The sequence below is a fragment of the Giraffa tippelskirchi genome, chromosome 2 (assembly GCF_054371585.1).
Source record: "Giraffa tippelskirchi isolate mGirTip1 chromosome 2, T2T-mGirTip1v1.2.pri, whole genome shotgun sequence".
NCBI lineage: Eukaryota > Metazoa > Chordata > Mammalia > Artiodactyla > Giraffidae > Giraffa > Giraffa tippelskirchi.
The window spans coordinates 19,937,277-19,957,156 of NC_137276.1; the positions used below are offsets into that span (position 1 = coordinate 19,937,277).

The 19,880-nt window shown below is 34.1% G+C and overlaps 1 protein-coding gene across 17 annotated transcripts in view; it reads right to left on the minus strand.

The window, feature by feature from the left end:
• Positions 1 to 809: 809 nt before the first annotated feature.
• Positions 810 to 19,880, minus strand: part of SHOC2 (SHOC2 leucine rich repeat scaffold protein) — an 85,424-nt gene continuing 66,353 nt past the window's right edge. For 15 of the 17 annotated variants that reach the window (XM_081540314.1, XM_081540409.1, XM_081540284.1 and 12 more), the window contains 6 exons: positions 14,311 to 14,441; positions 10,688 to 10,876; positions 7,446 to 7,568; positions 5,075 to 5,212; positions 4,424 to 4,541; positions 810 to 2,916 (listed from right to left, as the gene is read on the minus strand). In XM_081540314.1, the coding sequence (XP_081396440.1) occupies positions 2,708 to 2,916; positions 4,424 to 4,541; positions 5,075 to 5,212; positions 7,446 to 7,568; positions 10,688 to 10,876; positions 14,311 to 14,441 (908 nt within the window). In that variant the 3' untranslated portion in view covers positions 810 to 2,707. Of the gene's footprint in view, positions 2,917 to 4,423; positions 4,610 to 5,036; positions 5,213 to 7,445; positions 7,569 to 10,687; positions 10,877 to 14,310; positions 14,442 to 19,880 lie in introns of all 17 variants that reach the window. The other 2 variants (XR_014068565.1, XR_014068564.1) reach the window with 2 other exon arrangements.

Genomic DNA, 19,880 nt, shown 5'->3' on the forward strand with positions numbered 1-19,880 from the left:
AAATATTTTATGTGTTTTTCCTCCTGCAAGAATTTCTATCATCTATTGTTTTCATTTGTATCCATCAAATCCATAAATTACTTAGCATCTCTCCCTTCTTACTGTATGAAATAATCATTTGGGATTTTAAAAGTACTAAACTACCACAAAGGATTTTTTGACATTGTCATTGTCAATTTGCTACTATATATATTAACAAAAAGCAAAGTTTAGAGCAATATTTTTAAAATGTAACATTCTATGACATTCTTTTTTTATTTACTGAGCCTCACAGAGAGATCAAACCTAATTTCTTTAAAAGAAAGGACCATTGTTGGACATGGCAATTAGTCCCACTGCAGTTTAGGAAATTATCAGCTCATATGTAGTCATTCAGTAATATCCCTTATTATATTCAAACTATTTAAATATTAAATATCCTGACTGCACAAGGATAATTGGAAAATTAATAGTCCATTTTAGCTTCATATTAGAAGTAATGAAATCTACAAGCTCTCCAAGGTGGCAGCCATACATGTGACATATTTTATGCACCTTAAAAAAATTGTAATTCCTCAGCTATAGATGGTTTGTCTATAACTTCTACATGTAGGGTTGTAATCACCTTGCATTTCTGTTATAAACTAACATAAATGAATGTAGGGGAACAAAAGTATTTCAAAAACTGTATCTATTTTCATTTTTAAGAAACAATACCCATTAAAAAAAAAAAGACATTAGGTTACTGCCTTTAAAGTTTAAGTTCCATTATCTTAAGATATAAACACATCTTGATATGAGATTTTTAAAAACCACACATACACAAAAGCTTCAGGTAGAGCTGTAATAAACAAATTCCTTTTATAAACACAATTTTAACTGAAAAGCCACAGTAGATGGAAAAAAAAAAGAAGAAAGGATATTACCTGGTAAAATCCAGTGACATCTACAATAGTTTTACAGCACATTTAAGCATTCTACGGTTTTATATCTTTACCTGCCTTCCATTTCTTAGTTGCTCCTTAAAAAATTGCCAATTACGACTATAGGTTCAACTTCAAACTTAGTCCTGATTTTGAGTGCCAGGAAAAGCAAAACAACATTCCAAATTTCCATCTTAATGTTATAACCTCACTTCAAAAATGGTTTTATTTAAATTACAATGCCCATCTAAATAGAAAAAAAAAGAAAACCAAGCAGCAACATGTAATTGTACATAATAGTTATTCATTATATGGGAAGTGTTTTTTAGGATGATATATCTAGAATGCACTTGCTCTGTGAGTCTCTTCAGTAAGTAAATTGACTTAGACCAACACTATCAAAAGTAAGAGTACTGTAATAAGGGGCACACATTTACAATACTGCTAGCCTTAAAAGCAGTAAAGCAAAAGAAAATATACCAAATAGCACATGCATATCTCACAGAACTTCCACTGGACTATCAATGACTTTTATGCAATGTGCTCTTTTCTGTATTAACAACTACTAAAAAAGGAAAGATGAGATTGAAATCAATGGTACTGAACTGAATTGTTTGAAGCCAGTGCCCCATTTGTGGGGAAAAGTGCATTTAATTCAGCAGCAATATAGCACAGTGTGAAGATATTGTGCTTAGACGCAGATATTCCAGAACTGAAAGATGTACAAGGCAAGTCAAGATATAAAACCATAGTACACTGTTAAATAACCTTGAAACATACATATATTGCAGTGTTCAAAGAAAAACATTCATTTCATTGTACAAGGCTAGGGAGAAAACCTTAAAGTTACCTATCGTAGTTTATGATATAATAAATACATATCTATATAGCATTGTATATACATATATAGAATGTGTTTATGTGTGTTTATGTGTATGTTTTTCTTTTTTTGCCAAATTATTCTGTTAGTTTCTGTGGATCTGCAACTTTCAGGAATGAAAACTCCTTTGCACTACAAGTTTCTGTTCCCCCAAACTTCAGAAAAGAAATTTAACTAGAAAAGGTATCAATACCCTCCCCCAACCCAAAGACTTACTTCAGATATTTTGCTTCACAATTGATCAGAGAAACACAATTAAAGGAATTCAAAAATTTTTGACTGAATCTTTTCACTTTGCCTGTTGTTTCAACAAGCAGGTATCTTTTAATATCTAAATCAGCTGATGCAAATTCTTTAGCAGAGGATATAAATGAGATTTTGCCAATCAAAACAGAGCAAATCAAAACCAGAAAAAAAAAAAAATCCAGTGATTTACTCTGACTGTAAACAATATATAAAATTCAAATCTCAAATTTCAAAATAAGTTAAAAGAAAAATTCTACCTTCAGGGCCTATAATACTATAAAGATCTGACAATTGGTAAGGGGAAAATATATATGAAAAGTTGCAACAAAATTGCTTGCCAGAATTTTTGCTAAGAAAAAGTATATCTAACTATACTACCTCTGGCCCTTAAATTTAATAATTTCATAATTTGTTGGCAAATGTTTTAAGCAAACTGGCATATCATATTACACAAGAGAAAAACATCCATCAAGTTCAGCAAAGAAAACTTATATAAGCTTTTTGTACAGAATTTAAAAAAATCTAAATGGCTATGATTCCTCTATTAGCAGAAACACATAAACATAGTCTTTATAAATCTGCCAAATATATCAATATCTACATAAATAGATACAGATATAGATATGAAACATTAATGGCAGTCTATTTTTGAACAGTGTGTGGGACCAGCAGATTTGTATCAGACCATGGCACGATATGGACCCTGCATCTTTAGGAACTGAATGATGAAAGAAGGACCCCCAGCAACAATCTGAGGTGGAAGATGGCTGAGTGGACAGTTCTCAATACTCATGATTGAAAGCTTGCTGCAAAGAGCCAGCTCAAAAGGAAGGCTATGCAGGTTGGGGTTGTCATTCAAATACAGTTCTTCTAGATTCTCCAGTGTACCTGTTATAAAAAATAATTTAAAAAATTAGTTATTATTTAAAAAGCTCAACGGAGCATGATCCTTATCCTGGGTATCATGCATACTGAACACACAGTGCCTTTTACTCTCTTCTCTTAGTTTTAAAACTCTCTACAACCATGGATCTCAAACTTTCCTGCTTACTCAAATAAACAAGGGAGATTTTTAAAAAGTGATGTCCAGGTCACGTGCTATACCAATAAAAATCTCTTCCTTTATGTTTGGTTTTCAAGCTCAGTTTCTTTGAAACAATATATACTATATCTCTAGAGACTCTGTTCAGGATAGCTTGGCATTCATGTGTATTTTTTTTAATTCCAAAAATTATATAATCAACTTACATAGTAAGTGCCTATAATTACTTTCGTGTTGAAGAAAATGTGATAATCTCTCTTAGTAATAAATTTCTCAAATGAAAGGTTTTGTTACTTTGTGTAAATCTTTTGCCAAGAGTTATTATATATTTGCCAGTAAGACAAAAGTTAATTTATGTAATCTTTTAAAATTTTTCCTTAGACGATCTTAGGATAGTCATACTTTCTAGGCAATTAGTCTCAAGCAATTGCATATGGCCAGCTGGATAAACACACTAGAAATAAGTATGTAAAGTTGCTTTATGTGTTTCCAATTTTTAAATTTCAAAATATGTAGTATTTGATAGTGGTATGTAATAAAAATAATTTAAAAAGCTACTAGATATTGGATTTGTTTACATTTAAGATTTTATGTATTATTCAGAGCAACCTTATGGAAAGTTACTAGAATCCATATTTTATAGATAGGAACTTGAAGCTTAGGGAGGTTCTGTACCTTATTCAATGCCACAAAACCAGAAGCAGTAAAGCCAGATTTTGAATTGTCTATTTTACTCCCAAACCATTCTTAACCACTAATCTATAGTGTCTCTGAAACAGAGTGGTATAGATGAGAGGATACCAAATGGTATTACTAATTTTAGTATTGTGTGACCGTAATTGATTAGAACTCTGTAACATGAAGCAACTTGCACTGTGTAAAATTCACGGTGTTCATATTGACAGTATGAAATAATGGATATGAAAACACTTGGAAAATTCTAAAGTAACTTTCAAATATTAACATTAATCAAATATTAATATCAATCCTAAAACCTCACAAGGGAAAGTTCTTTTGGCATATGACAATAACTAATTTAATTCAACCTTGTCTAATTTTTAAATCTGGAAGAAAAACAACTCCTCCAAATTAATGTTAAATCTACTGAAATACAAGTATGCTAAAACATTCTCAAATATTATATTAAACTCAATTCCCCAGAGGAAACCTAATAAAAACTAACCAACTACTACTAGTGCTCTATAAAAAAAATCTTTAGCTTGATGTAATTTGAGTAAGTTGACAAAAACAGTAGATTTGCTATATTTCTCTGAAACACTGCTTGAACACATGTTCTAGTAACTAATAAAAGCATGTTATTAGTACTGAGTCAAATATCCAAAGGGTTCATACCAATTTCCTCAGGAAGATGAGTAAGTAGGTTCTCTCCAAGGCCTAGATGTGTAAGATTGGTAAGGTGACCAATGCCTCTGGGAAGAGTGGTCAGTTGGTTGTTTGTCAAGACTAATTTCTAAAAGATTAACAAAATAAAAGATGGTTACATGTATGTTTCCTATAACTGATGTAATTTTTTAAAAACTACATCTACTAAACCAGCAAGATAAATTTACAGGGAAATTAGATTGAATAATATGATATAGTAGTAGTCTAGTGTTAGTCACTCAGTCGTGTCTGACTCTCTGCAACCCCACAGACTGTAGCCCTCCAGGATTCTCTGTCCATGGGATTCTCCAGGCAAGAATACTGGAGTGGGTTGTATTCCCTTCTCCAGAGGATCTTCCCAGCCCAGATATTGAACCTGGGTCTCCTGCATAGCAGGCAGATTCTTTACCGTCTGAGCTACATATTATATAAAAATCACTAAGTAAGTTTTTCTTTCAAACACTATCATTTGTTAGGAAGACAAAAGCAGCTAAGTTACATGAACATAAAATTCAGCTCTAATAGGAAAATCTATTTGGTCCAAGAATAAAAAAATGTACAATTTGGAATGCATCCCCAAAACTTTAATTATATACCTATAAAGTCATCAGAATGTTTTACCTGCAAATCTTTAAGATAAGCAATTTCATTTGGCAAGGATTCCAATTTGTTCTCCTCTAGATCCAATTCTCTTAACTTCCTAAGGTTTCCAAGGCCATGGGGAAGCTTCTTTAGAAGATTGTTTGATAATATCAGAACCTAAAGAGAAATTGTTGATAATGTTTGACAACTCACAAAACAGAGATATATTATCATCATGTGCCTTAAAGTTAAGCAATGTTAATTTTCTAAACAGTGAATATTAAGGGTAATGTCTAATTATATAACAAGACATTAAACTTACTATTCTAAAAAAAATTACCATAGTTATTGGAAACAAAATAGTTTGATTAAGTCAAAACTAATGAAAGCAAAAGGAAAGAATTTAAGCTAAACTACAAAAATATGAAAATTATTAACTACTTGCACTAAGATTCATACAGTTAATGGTATTTTGAGACTGAATAGTTACAAATATCTAATAGGAAACCAATTATTTATTCAAAGCTCCTTACAAGCAAGCCATCATTTAAGGTAGATAACAATTGACTTCTAAACTGCCTATATCAATCCACTAGTTATTATTTGTAGTAAATTTATTACATTGCAGGGCATCCTGCAGTATCTTGAATAAGGAGGGGAAAAAAGGTTGAAGAAGATACAAGTCTTCACTCTCAGAGAAGTTACAGTGGAGGGGGGTTAGGTAGGGAAACAATACTGAGTATGGGGATAGCAAGAAGAGCACTAAATGGAAAGATCTATGTAAGGTTCTAGATAAATTTTTATGCCCACTTATTTCTTCCAGTTATACTACACACAATGAAGTAAACATATTCAATAAGACCAAGAAAATCACAATAGTAGCTATCACTGAGTTTACTACTATTTGCATGCATGCCTGCATGCTAAGTTGCTTCAGTTGTATCCGACTCTTTGTGACCCACTGGACTGCAACCCCCCAAGCTCCTTTGTCCATGGGAGTCTCCAGGCAAGAATACTGGAATGGGTTGCCATGCCCTCCTCCAGAGGATCTTCCCAATCCAGGGATCAAACCTGTGTCTCCTATGTCTCTTGCACTGGCAGGTGGATTCTTTACCACTAACACCACACACTACATGAAAAATGTGCATTATTGCATTTAGTCCTAATTACAATTCTATGTGGAGAAGGAAATGGCAACCCACTCCAATATTCTTGCCTGGAAAATCCCATGGATGGAGGAACCTGCCAGGCTACAGTCCATGGGGTCACAAAGAGTCAGATACAACTGAGCAACTTCATTAGCACTAGCACAATTCTATGAGGAATATATTACTATCCCCATTTCACAGCTGAGGAAACTGAAGCTTGGGTACATTAAATCCATAAATAGAGTTAGAAGTGGAATTATACCCAGATCTATTTGCCTTCAAAGTTCCTGCTATTAGCCATTACATCATACTTTTTCACCTTATTAAATATAATAATAAAAGAATAGAAAATAGAATTTAAAAAACAGATGAAGACAATTTTAAAAATATTTATTTACTATTAGTAAGTTTTTTCATCAAAAGAGTGAAAATGCTAGGGATTCAGAGGCAGGAGAAATCTTTGACTGAGGAAGTAACAGGAAGATGGATCTTTGTTGTTGTTCAGTTGCTAAATTGTGTCTGAATCTTTGCGATTCCATGGACTGCACAGATCTTTAATTGTGAGAAATAATTTTAAAAGAAAAATTTAAGTGGATGAGAAAAGAGCATTCTAGATATTGGGAACAATAAAGGTACAGAGCTAGAAATATGCACACATTGCCAACAAAGAAACTAAGCAATTCAGTTAGTAAATAAAAGAGGAGGTGGGTAATTAGAATGGAAAAGTAGGTCAGAATTATACGAAGGGTGCTGAATGCCAATATGAGGAACCCAGAATTATTTTAGAGGACAATGGTATAGCATTCTTAGAAACAGAGTTAAGGAAAAAAATACATTCTAAAAGATGCTGCACTTTAGAGACCCTTTCTTTCAAAGGTACTATATAGTATTCAAACAGACCAACTTTTAGTGGGCAAGAGTAATTCAAAAGCATTGAGCCTAGATTAAGTCAACATCTCATCATCCTAATACAGCTGCATGTTTAAGAGAGCAACTACATTTCTTTTTAACTGATCGAATCTGGACTATTTATTTATGACACTTCACGTGGCATACAGGACCTTAGTTCTCCAACCAGGGATCGAATCCACACCCTCTGCACTGGGAGCGAGGAGTTTGAACCACTGGACTGCTAGGAAAGCCTTGAGAGCACTAACATTTCTAATTATGATCTTCAATTATGAAACTGTTTAATTGGAAACTTCATGAGTGAGGTAACTGTGGAAAAGTCTAATGAGTTCTAAATGCTCTTTTATACTCACCTCAAGAGAAACAAGACCAGACACATCCTCAGGGATCTTTGTGAGCTGATTAGTAGCTAAATTCAATTCTACCATACTGGTCCAAGTTCCAAAATCCAAGGGAAGTGACGTCAACTGATTGTCCTGACAGAGACAAAACGAAGCATTCAAGGGAAAACCACAAAAACAAAGCTCCATATGTAACTCCATATAGAAAGAGAATTCTTACACAGAAAAAGACATTCCCTTTGTTTAATATCTAAATACAGAAAGAAAAAAAAAGGAATAAAAACACTCAGCCTCCAAAGTTTTCCATACAGTTCAGTTCAGTTGCTAAGTTGTGTCCAACTCTGTGACGCCATGGACTACAGGACGTCAGGCTTCCCTGTCCATCACCAACCCCGGAGCTTGCTCAAAATAATGTCCATTGAGCAGGTGATGCCATCCAACCATTTCGTTATCTGTCGTATCCTTCTCCTCTTGCCTTCAATCGTTCCCAGCATCAGGGTCTTTTCCAAGGAGTCAGTTCTTCACATCAGGTGGCTGAAGTATTGGAGTTTCAACTTCAGCATCAATCCTTCCAATGAATATTCAGCACTGATTTCCTTTAGGATGGACTGGTTGGATCTCCTTGCAGTTCAAGGGACTCTCCAAGTCTTCTCCGACACCACAGCTCAAAAGCATCAATTCTTCGGCACTCAGCTTTCTTTATAGTCCAACTCTCACATTCATACACGTGATGTCCAACTTTCACATACATACTGGAAAAACCATAGATTTGACCTAACAGACCTTTGTCGGCAAAGTAATGTTTCTGCCTTTTAATATGCTGTCTAGGATGGTTATAGCTTTTCTTCCAAGGAGCAAGCATCTCCTAATTTCATGGCTGCAGTCACCACCTGGGGTAATTTTGGAGCCCAAAATAATAACGTTTCTCACTATTTCCATTGTTTCCCCATCTATTTGCCACGAAGTAATGCAAACAGATGCCATGATGTTCATTTTTTGAATGTTGAGTTTTAAGGTAGCTTTTTCCCTCTCCTCTTTCACTTTCATCAAGAGGCTCTTTAGTTCTTCTTCACTTTCTGCCATAAGGATGGTGTCATCTGCGTATCTGAGGTTATTGATATTTTTCCTGGCAATCTTGATTCCAGCTTGTGCTTCATCCAGCCTGGCATTTCGCATGATGTACTCTGCATATAAGTTGAATAAGCAGGTTGACAATTTACAGCCATGACATACTCCTTTACCAGTTTGTATCCAGTCTGTTGTTCCATGTCCAGTTCTAACTGTTGCTTCTTGACCTGCATACAAATTTCTCAGAAGGCAGGTTAGGTGGTCTAGTATTCCCACATCTAGAAGAATTTTCCACACTTTGTTGTGATCCACACAAAGGCTTACGTCAAAGGCTTTAGTGTGATCAATCAAGCAGAAGTAGATGTTTTTCTGGTATTCTCTTGCTTTTTCGATGATCCAACAGATGTTGGCAATTTGATCTCTGGTTCTTCTGCCTTTTCTAAAACCAGCTTGAACATCTGGAAGTGCACGGTTCACTTACTGTTGAAACCTGGCTTGGAGAATTTTGAGCATTACTTTATTAGTGTGTGAGATGCATGAAACTGTGCAGTGTTTGAACATTCTTTGGCACTGCCTTTCTTTGGGATTGGAATGAAAACTGACCTTTCCAGTCCTGTGGTCACTGCTGAGTTTTCCAAATTTGCTGGCATTTTGAGTGCAGCACTTTCACAGCATCATCTTTTAGGACTTGAAATAGCTCAGCTGGAATTCCATCACCTCCACCAGCTTTGTTTGTAGTGATGCTTCCTACGGCCCACTTGACTTCACATTCCAGGATGTCTGGCTCTAGGTGAGTGATCACACCATCGTGATTATCTGGGTCGTGAAGATCTTTTTTGTACAGTTCTTCTGTGTCTTCTTGCCACCTCTTCTTAATATCTTCTGCTTCTGTTAGGTCCCTACCATTTCTGTCCTTTATTGAGCCCATCTTTGCATGAAATGTTCCCTTGGTATCTCTAATTTTCTTGAAGAGATCTCTAGTCTTTCCCATTCTGTTGTTTTCCTCTATTTCTCCGTACTGACCACTGAGGAAAGCTTTCTTATCACTCCTTGCTCTTCTCTGGAACTCTGCATTCAAGTGGGTATATCTTTCCTTTTCTCCTTTGCTGTTCGCTTCTCTTCTTTTCACAGCTATTTGTAAGGCCTCCTCAGACAGCCATTTTGCTTTTTTGCAATTCTTTTTCTTGGGGATGGTCTTGATCCCTGTCTCCTGTACAATGTCACGAACCTCCACCCATAGTTCATCAGGCACTCTGTCTATCAGATCTAGTCCCTTAAATCTATTTCTCACTTCCACTGTATAATCATAAGGGATTTGATTTAGGTCATACCTGAATGGTCTAGTGGTTTTTCCCACTTTCCTCAATTTAAGTCTGAATTTGGCAATAAGGAGTTCATGATCTGAGCCACAGTCTGCTCCCGGTCTTGTTTTTGCTGACTGTATAGAGCTTCTCCATTTTTGGCTGCAAAGAATATAATCAATCTGATTTCACTGTTGACCATCTGGTGAGGTCCATGTGTAGAGACTTCTCTTATGTTGTTGGAAGAGGGTGTTTGCTATGACCAGTGCGTTCTCTTGGCAAAACTCTATTATCCTTTGCCCTGCTTCATTCTGTACTTCAAGGCCAAATTTGCCTGTTACGCCAGGTGTTTCTTGACTTCCTACTTTTGCATTCCAAGTCTTTGCCCCGACCAGTAACGCTGAAGAAGCTGAAGTTGAACAGTTTTATGAAGACCAACAAGACTTTTTAGAACTAACACCCCAAAAAAGATGTCCTTTTCATTATAGGGGACTGAAATGCAAAAGTAGGAAGTCAAGAAAAAAAAGTTTGTTCACTACAAATTGAATCAGTTGACAAATCATTTTTCATTTCTTCCTTCTGCAATAAAATTTATTTTCCTTACTACAAATGTGATTTATTCATTGTAGAGAATATAGACAAGCAGCAAGAAACTAAAAATCACCCATTGGGATAAAATATTTGCAAATAATGTAACTGATAAAGCATTAACATCCAAAATAAAGAACTCTTGCAACTCAACAGTAAAAAAGAAAAACCTAAACAATCCAATTAAAAAATGAGCACAGCATCAGGAAGAAACAATTGCCCATTCTGATAAATCATAAATACACTAAAAGTACTAGTTAAAGTAGTGATTTTCCCCTAATACAAACAGAGGCTTACCTTCATATTCAGCTTACTTAATACTTTTGCTCTGGAGAAAATTCCAAATGGGATTTTGTTGATTCGATTGTGTTCCATGTTGAGGGAATAGATAGTGGAAAATTGAGATGGACCACCTACTGGATATAACTGGAAGCAATTTCTAGCTAAGGTCAAACTATTCAGTTTCACAAGACTTGATAAAAGACTCTGTTAAAAACAAAAAATGAAATAAGGGTAAGAATTAGAACTATAACAAGACTTAATCTGTAAAACACAGAGCAGCAGTACCAAACAAATGCCTGGAAGAGTCTTGCAGGTAACAAATGATAGAGACTGGTTGGGCTGGTTCTGTAATGCCTCATCCAGAAGGAAAGTCACTCACTACTCAGCTCTAGCTAATCGTTACCTTGCAGGGATGTGCAGCCAATGTAGTCAGATTTTCAGAATTTAGGAAGAAACAGGAAATTCATTTACTTATCTTAAATCTCCTTTTATTCTTTGGCTTTATTTAAAATACTCTACAGGGTAAAGACAACATATCTGTGGGTAAGAGGTGTTTCATGAGTGGCCAGTTTGAGACCTCTCATACAGGATCTTACAGAGGACTGGTATCAGATAGTCCTGGGTCTGAGTCCTGACTCCACCACCTGCTATGTAATCAGTGCTATCCAAGTCTTAGTTAAGTATCTATCTCTAAATTATTATTAAGATTAATATAATGCCTGACACAGAACAAGGTATTATTCAATAATTTAAATGTTCCTTTTAGGAATATTAAATTCAGAAGATAACAATACTTTTTGATATTATATAATACATTGCTTTTCCATACTGTAAATTTCTGAGGGAATATACATCTATCAAACAAGTATTCACATAGCACATAACCCCATATTCCCTCTTACTTCAGTCTCCCACCATGTAACCATAGTGCTAGGTGCTTAGTATTACAAAAGGATCTCTACCATTAAGAAGACTAAATTCCATTTAGAGAAATAAAGCACACAGATAGGAAAAAGAAAATAATACACAACTCTATATAATCAATAATAAATTATACAGAATAGGCTCTTGCTATTCAAAGTCTGGCTCAAGGAAGAGCAGCATCCGTATCCCCAGAGAGCTTGTTAGAAATGTGGACTCTTAGGCCTCACCCATACAGAATCATAATATGAATCTTAAGATTTCCAGGTGATTTGTATGCTCATTAATGTTTGAGAAACACTGGTTCAGGCTATAAAATAGTTTTAAATCCTGGCCCCATCTTTTAGTAGCTCATGACTTTGAGCAAGTTATCGCTCTGAACCTTTGTTTTATTCATTTGTAAGAGGATGATGTCTTGTTTTATAGGTTGTAGTAAAAAAATTTTTAATAAATAAATAAATATATAAGTATTATAAGTCACTTCTTTATTTAAATTCAAAGAAAAGAAGAAATACTGGAGTAACTGGAAAAGCAGAAGACAGTTGAAAGTGAGTCAAATCTTATAGGATGAAAAACCATTTTAAATAGAGAAGCAGAAGAAAACATTCTGGAGTGCTGTAAGGCGGCTCTCCAACTTTTCCATTCTAAGGTCATACTGTGAAGCTTTGGGGTTGCTGACCATTGCTGCAGTCAAACACATCTGGGTTGCCATCTCAGATCTTCTACTTACCAGCCTTGTGAGCTTCAGTGAATTAATTAATCAATACATCTCTCACTATATTCCCAGAAAAAAATATTTCAGGGTGACACATTTGGCCAAAAACATGACTTCTCAAGTCTTATTTCTCCATTTGATAAGACCACTCCAATAACCAATAGGATTACAGTGAAGATATAAATGAAATAATACATGTAAAGCTTCCAGCCTTATGCCTTGAGTATACGTGCTTAAATTTATTAAGTTTCTTCTCCTTTCATCTTTAGGTATCCATTAAAATTAGTCCATTTTCAGACAGTCTTCAAATGGAAAAGTATATAGTGATTGTGCCATCTCTGATTTCAGCAATATAATGAGCCCCCTTTGAAAACCACTTTCCCAGTTTTTATTGCCAGTTTGAACATCTAAGTGCTGTTTAATGGTTTTTATTGTTTTTCTTGTTATTAAAAATGCAGATAATTACACATTTGCATCAAGACTATGCTACTTCCAAAGCACATAGACTACTTTTAAATAAAACTTAATGCTTTCCAATGTTTGAACAAGGCCTATCAAGGATTTCATCCGTACTTCTCTATCTGAAAATGGACATGTTTAAATACACACACACACCCGTTCTTCCATAGACAGACTGAAGAGAGTCTTCTTTATAATTCTCTTATTAAAAATAAATCCTGACTTATTTCAGTCACAAAGTTATATGAAAGTACTCAGCACATGGCTTTATCATAAGATACCCAAATAATTATGTTTCCCTTCAGTGACAATATGACTGGATATATAAAAAAATATTAAAATTTCTCACTTGATGAAAGTTGGTATACACCTAGTCTTTACATTTAGACATAATGACATTGTAAAAGTGGTCAGTCTTACTTAAACTCATAAATCACACCCTAAAAGAATGCCAACAAGATCTAATTAATGTGTTAATTATTTGCCTTATTATGGGATATGAATCACTGTTAGAGGATGACATTAAACAGTAGAACTTCAGCCATTTTGACGTGAAGAATTACCATTATCACAGAAATTAAAAAACCCAAACAGTCTCACTGTCAGGGCTGTATCTACAATCTGTGGATTCTATTTCTAATCCCAAATTACTACTTACTTCTAACAATAGTGCTCTTTTGCCACAGGTGAGATACTGTCACAGTAGTTTTAGTGAACTGGTCCAGACTAGAAACTATACAAGGTATTTTTAATTATTAGAAAAAAAAAGACGTTGCAAAGTTCAGTCAATCCATTAAGTCCACAATTCCACTCATGTTAGAATACTAGAGTAAAATATGCTTTAATAACTACAAGCAAATTTACTAGTTGCTGGGTATGCTAAAACAGTAGGTAGCAAAAGACAGAATGGCAAGAGTAAAAAATAATAAAGTTAAGAAAGACAATTTAGAAAAGAATACTGCATCTTGTTCAATTAATCTCTAAGCAAAATAAGTGAAAATATTTTTCTAATAGAACCAACAGAACTCAAATGAAAAATAGTGTGGCAAAAAATAACATATGCTAAATGGGCTTAATATTATTGTATAAACAGAGCAATAATTTGGGTCATAGGAATGTTGCAGCTCATACTAATCTCAATAATAAGTAGTACAATCTAAGTAGTCATTCTTTTACTATCTTTCCACAGTACGTTTTTTTTTTAAAGTAACTGAACTGGGGTACTAGGGTAGTTGAGTTTTAAAATCAGTCCTACAATTTCTTAATAGCTTTTACTGTCAAGTCCCAAATGATATGAGAAAGATTTACATGGTGCTTAAGTGGAAAGTAGCACACCAATTTTTCACCTTGATGTTTGTTCCTATAATCATACCTACTCTTTTTTGGAATTTTTTATCTCAGCGATGGGATATGTATCCACAGCATACCCACTATTTAAGCAATCTCAATCATCAAATTATTTACCATGCTGTAAAGACTGATTAATCATCCCTTCATTATCTTATAGACTTGTTTCAAGAGTTTACCGTAATTCACTTCTTACCTCTGGTAAAGTAGAAATGTTATTGTTCTCTAAATTTAATTCTTCAAGTGCACTGCATTTTGCCAATGATCTGGGTATTGCTGACAGTCTGTTATATCTCAGACCAAGACGACTTAAACTGGACAGATTTCCTGTGAACATTAAAAAAAAAAAAGGAAAATTTTTTTTTAATCTGATAAGCCTGTCACTCTCCCAGGCTATCAAGCAATATTCACGAATTACTTTCAAGTACTATTTCAGCAAGATCCTTAACTTTTTGTACCAAGAAACTACACACTACACTCTGTTTTATTGCTACACTCTAGCAATAAAACTGAAGCCACTTTTGTCCCCACCGTCTTAGAGAAATAATGAAATACACAGCTACAAGTCAATTTTTAAAATCAATTATTGGAAAGTGTTGGCACACTTAAATAAAATATTAACCTTTAGACAAGGCCCAGTTGAATAACATCAAAGTAATAAATGATAATTACTTAAAATACAAGATGCACAATTATTTTGTGAGATCAGAAAGGTTCAATCTTTTTCATGAGTTTAAATATAAACAATCCAAAATTTCTCTAAAAAGTTGACTTGATGGTTAACCATCAAAAATTTCTCAAAATAATTTGTTATAAACAAAAGTGAAAGCTATAGTCTCTCTTATTATCTAAGCATATCCAGCTTGAGCATATTAGTCACTACTGAATACCTAAAATAAGCAGAGCAGAAAAACAGACATTTTATACTTCTATAGCCAAGACCCATGGTAAGCTACATGTAAGCTACATGGATGAATATGATGATATCTGCTATCACAGGTTTAAATCAAATTTAATTTTCAAAACAATATAAATTCATTTTGATACCAAAAAAGATAAGAGTAATGAGAATTTAGTTCAATGTATTTTTTTGTCATGGCTGGTTAATTTCTGATTCAACACTGCAATTGTTGCTACAACCTTTTTAGTTGGGCTAGGTTAAATGTTAGCCTCTAGTTTTAAATTAAACAGTATTACCAGTATTAGAAATTAAAAAGATACTTCATTTTATTATACTTTTCTACTGTGCTTCACTGATATTACATGTTTACATATCAAAGGTTTGTGGCAACCCTACTTTGAACAAATCTTGTGCCATTTTTCACAAAAGCATTTGCTCACTTAATGTCTCTATATCACATTTTAGTAATTCTCGCTATATTTCAAACTTCTATGTTGTTATTATACTTGTTTTGGAGATCTGTGATCAGTGATCTTGGATGTTACTAGTGTAATTGTTTTGGGTGCCATGAACTGCACTTATTTAAGATGGTGAACTTAATTGATAAATGCTATGTATATTCTTTATGCTCCACCCAACAGTCGCTTGCCTGTCTCTCTCCCTTTCCCCTGAAATACAACAATATTGATATTAAGCCAATAATGACCCTACAGTGACTTCTAACCAAGTCAAAGTTAGAATCGCATGTCTTTCACTTTAAATCAAAAGCCAGAAATAACTGAAGGAAATCAAAAGAGCTACTCTATAACCTGAATGATACTTTATCAATAAAGTATTTTTAATTAAGGCATGTATAATTTTTAGACAAAATGGTACTGCACACTTAATAGACTACAGTACTGTGTAACATAACTTTTATATGCACTGGGAAACAAAAAATTTGTGTGACACTTTATTGTGATAGTTGCTTTGTTGAAGTGGTCTGAGATGGAATCGACAATATCTCCAAAGTAGGCCTGTATAGAAGTGGATGACTGTGTCATACAACATTTTGGAGATAAATATTTTGGTGCCTTTCAACTTTCAGCAACTGTCTGATGTTTGTCAATTTCTTTCGAATTTCTGCTTTGACTATTTTTCAGAAAGTCACTGTATGAATAACTTTCTTAGATACAGCATTACTCCAATACTTAGAGAAAACATGTATTAGCCTACAGAATAAGTTAAGCCTTAAAACCTAGCAGAGTAGTCACCTTGTCTCATATTCCTCATCTAGTTATATTCATTTGCATCTTTCCCTCTTGCTGAAGAAAACAGTGATCAAAGTTCTAAGAAATGCCTAAATGGAGCTAATTTTTACCCTTTACATTTTTAAGAGTTAGTCACTGATATCAAAAATACTCAATAATTCTATATACCATAAGTCTAGCTAACTACAGTGCAAAAAAACCTTAGCAATCATTTCAATTCCTGCAATTAGAACCATTCCAGAGGTATGGCATACTCATTTTCATTACTGTCTTATAACAGTGTTTGGAAACTGGGTCAAGAGTTTGCTAGTTATGATTAATTAAGATTCCAACAGGCAGAAAACTGAATTAAAAAGCAACAGTAAAAACAGCCACTTAGAAAAGACAAGTTAACTTTGTCTTTAAAGTGCTTCCTAAATTAAATAAGGATGCTTCACTAGTGTCTTTCTAATGACACTCCAGGGATATGTGTCAATTTTGGAGGTGGGGAGGAAACAAGCAGAGAACTGGATCACTTTCCAAAGTTCCAGAGAATTCAGAGATTAAAAATAAGTACAAGAACATTATTATTTCTATCAGTGAACTATGACATTGTAGTGTTAGTTGCTCAGTCGCGTCCGACTCTCTCCGACCCCATGGATTGTAGCCCACCAGGCTCCTCTGTCCATGGAATTCTCCAGGCAAGAATACTGGAGTGGGCTGCCATTCCTTTCTCCACTATGATATTAAATATGATACAAATGTTACTTGGAAGTTTGGTTGGCAAAAAATAATCTGCTTTATGATGAAATTATAGTCAAGTTTCTAATAGCAAAAAAATGGAGACAACCTGTATGTTCAAGAATTGATGCATAATTATTTAGATTGAAGGCACCACAGTGTAATAGCAAAAACAAAGGATATTCTATATCTACCTGTCCCTGGGTAAGTTACTTAACTAAGTTTATCTCCTCACCCATAAAGTGGGGATAATGTCAAATATCTGACAGGGTTGCTCTAAGAATTAAATACAATGTGTGTAAGATACTTAGTACAATGACTAATACGAAATAGATATTCAAAAGATAATTTTATTCTATGGTATTACTACAGTCTGCTATATTCTGTACTTATTAAAATTATTCTACAAAAAATCTTTTAAGATATGAAAGACTGTTATGACATTAAATGAAAAAAGTCAGATAACAAAATCATGTGCTTTGTATGATCTGTATGATTACATACACATGCAAAGAGTTTAAGTTATCTCTACATGACAGAAATACAAATTTTTTTCTTTGAACTTGTCTAAAATTTCCCTAATTTCCTATAATTTTTTAATTTTAAAATGTTCTTTTGATAAAGAAAAATTCTGTAATTCTGAAGTCATTTTAATTTTAAAAAATGTGATATCTTTATACCATCCTTTTATTGAATGAATAGTTTACATTATGGAGAAGCTTTACATTAATACAGAGGTAAGATGTTTGGATACTTTACACTGTGAGGCTCATTTTCTCCATACAGTGAGGATATGAGCTAAGCTGTGGAAAAACAGAGCATGGTGGTTTGAAGTTTCAGATAGCCAACCCAAAATAAAAAGACAAGAGATAAAAAAGATACCCAAGCAGCACCAGTAAGAGCCATCTGTGAGTACTCAGCATGGACTTTAGCATAAGACACATGAAGTGACTGAATAGCTAGAATAAAACTCAAGGAATCGTTTTTTGTGAATTTTATTGACCCTGATCCAGTGAATTTGTTTCCTCCTGACACAGAAGCATGATTATGTTCATTCTCGCCTCCATGCTGTTTGACTGTCCTTGCTGTTCAGCTCATGGAATGCATTTTTATTCCATACTAAGTGCAGCATATGTGTTCATGAAGTTTTCTCTGGCCATTCTATCAAGATCTTATTGACCTCCCTATAAACTGGACACATGGCCACATGCTGTTTTCATTATACATCAGCATTTTACTTATAGTCTACGTTGTTGGTTGTTTCATGGATTAGTTACTTCCTCCAACAGACAGAAAATCCTTTAAGTAAGGGAGCTTGTTATGCATTTCTACTAAAATTTGTACAGAATTTCTGTGCAAAGCACACACCAGGCTTTCATTCATGCTTTCTTATTCATTAAAGACGCTAAAATATTTCACGATTTGTCCTCCTTTCCATTAGGAACAAGATGCAAAAACTCAAAATTATATGAGAGACTCATTAAAATCTTTTTTCTTTGACCCATTCTCAACTTATAAAATAGCATGTCTGCAAAACACAGATGTTAACTGGACATGATTTTAAAATACATAACAGATGTGCTTGCTCTACCTGACTAAAAATTAGTTCTTCTAAAAATATTCACTTTAATTTTTCCTGGGATATCCAACAACTAAGCAGCCCATTTTTAGAAATCAGAGAATGAACTAACCATTGCACTCCTCTTTTCCCACCCAATAAATTTTCAATTACAAAATAAATACGTGTAACTTACTTTATTCCCCAGACAACCATGGTGTGTAATCCAATATGTACCTACGAGATCTTTCTCTAAGCTTTTACTTATACATATACAAATAGAAGATTTTTTAAAATGTTTCTGTGTTTGTCTTTATATAAATGGGATCATTCTGCACACTTTTCCTCCTAAATAACAGGTCATAGAAATATTTTCTTGTTGAGTAAATACAGATATACTTCATTTTAATTAACAATTGTATTCTATGATATGTGTGATTATACCATTATCTAATCATCCCCCAATGGACAGCATTTGTTTCTAATATTTAAAAAGGAATTCTATAATGAACATCCTAATAGATATCTGCGTGTACATGTGAAAATATTTCAGATGTATCAAAAGACAGCGATATCTTAAATCTTAACAGACAAGTGCCATTAGGCTGTATCAATGTCATTCCCACCAAAACTGAAGGACAGTCCCCATTAACTCACATCCATTCAAAATGGGGAAGAAGGGAGGGTATCAATATTTTATTCCTTGCCTATCCCATGCCCATGATCACTACAACACTGGTAAAGAGATGGAAATTTTCCCATAAGCAGTGATAATGTCTGAGTACAAAGAATTTCAAAAATCTTCTGATAAAATTTTCATTTGCTATACCAAGTTGAAGATTAAAAAGGCACTCAATCTTAAAATAGAAATAGAAGAAGCTCATCCGCTGTCTCTCCTTCATACCACTGCTTTCCCTATGAAAGAAAGCTGTTCCATGGTAATAAAATGGCGGAAGCATTCACCAAAAGGTCTATGAAATGCCTAAACTATTTTTTTTTCCAGTGGGTGTGAAGAGGATGAGCTTTAAAAAGCTCATCCTCATGTACTCTATGAGAATATGCTATTCTGATGAAGGAATTAACATCTGCAAAGGACTTGTCACTTTCTTGAGAGCATGGTATGCTCAAAAAGTCATCCACATTTTGCCAAAATCCACTACCCTCAGCAAAATAAAAAAGGTAAAAAAAATTAATGATGAAATATCAACATTCTCTTATGCCAGAAAAAAAAAAAACCTTGACATCAGAAGTCTGGCATTTACTGTGATTCACCCCCCGCAGTGGTTTCAACTCTAGCCTCTTTCAGTAAGTGGTTTTAACCACAAAGTAAACTGCAA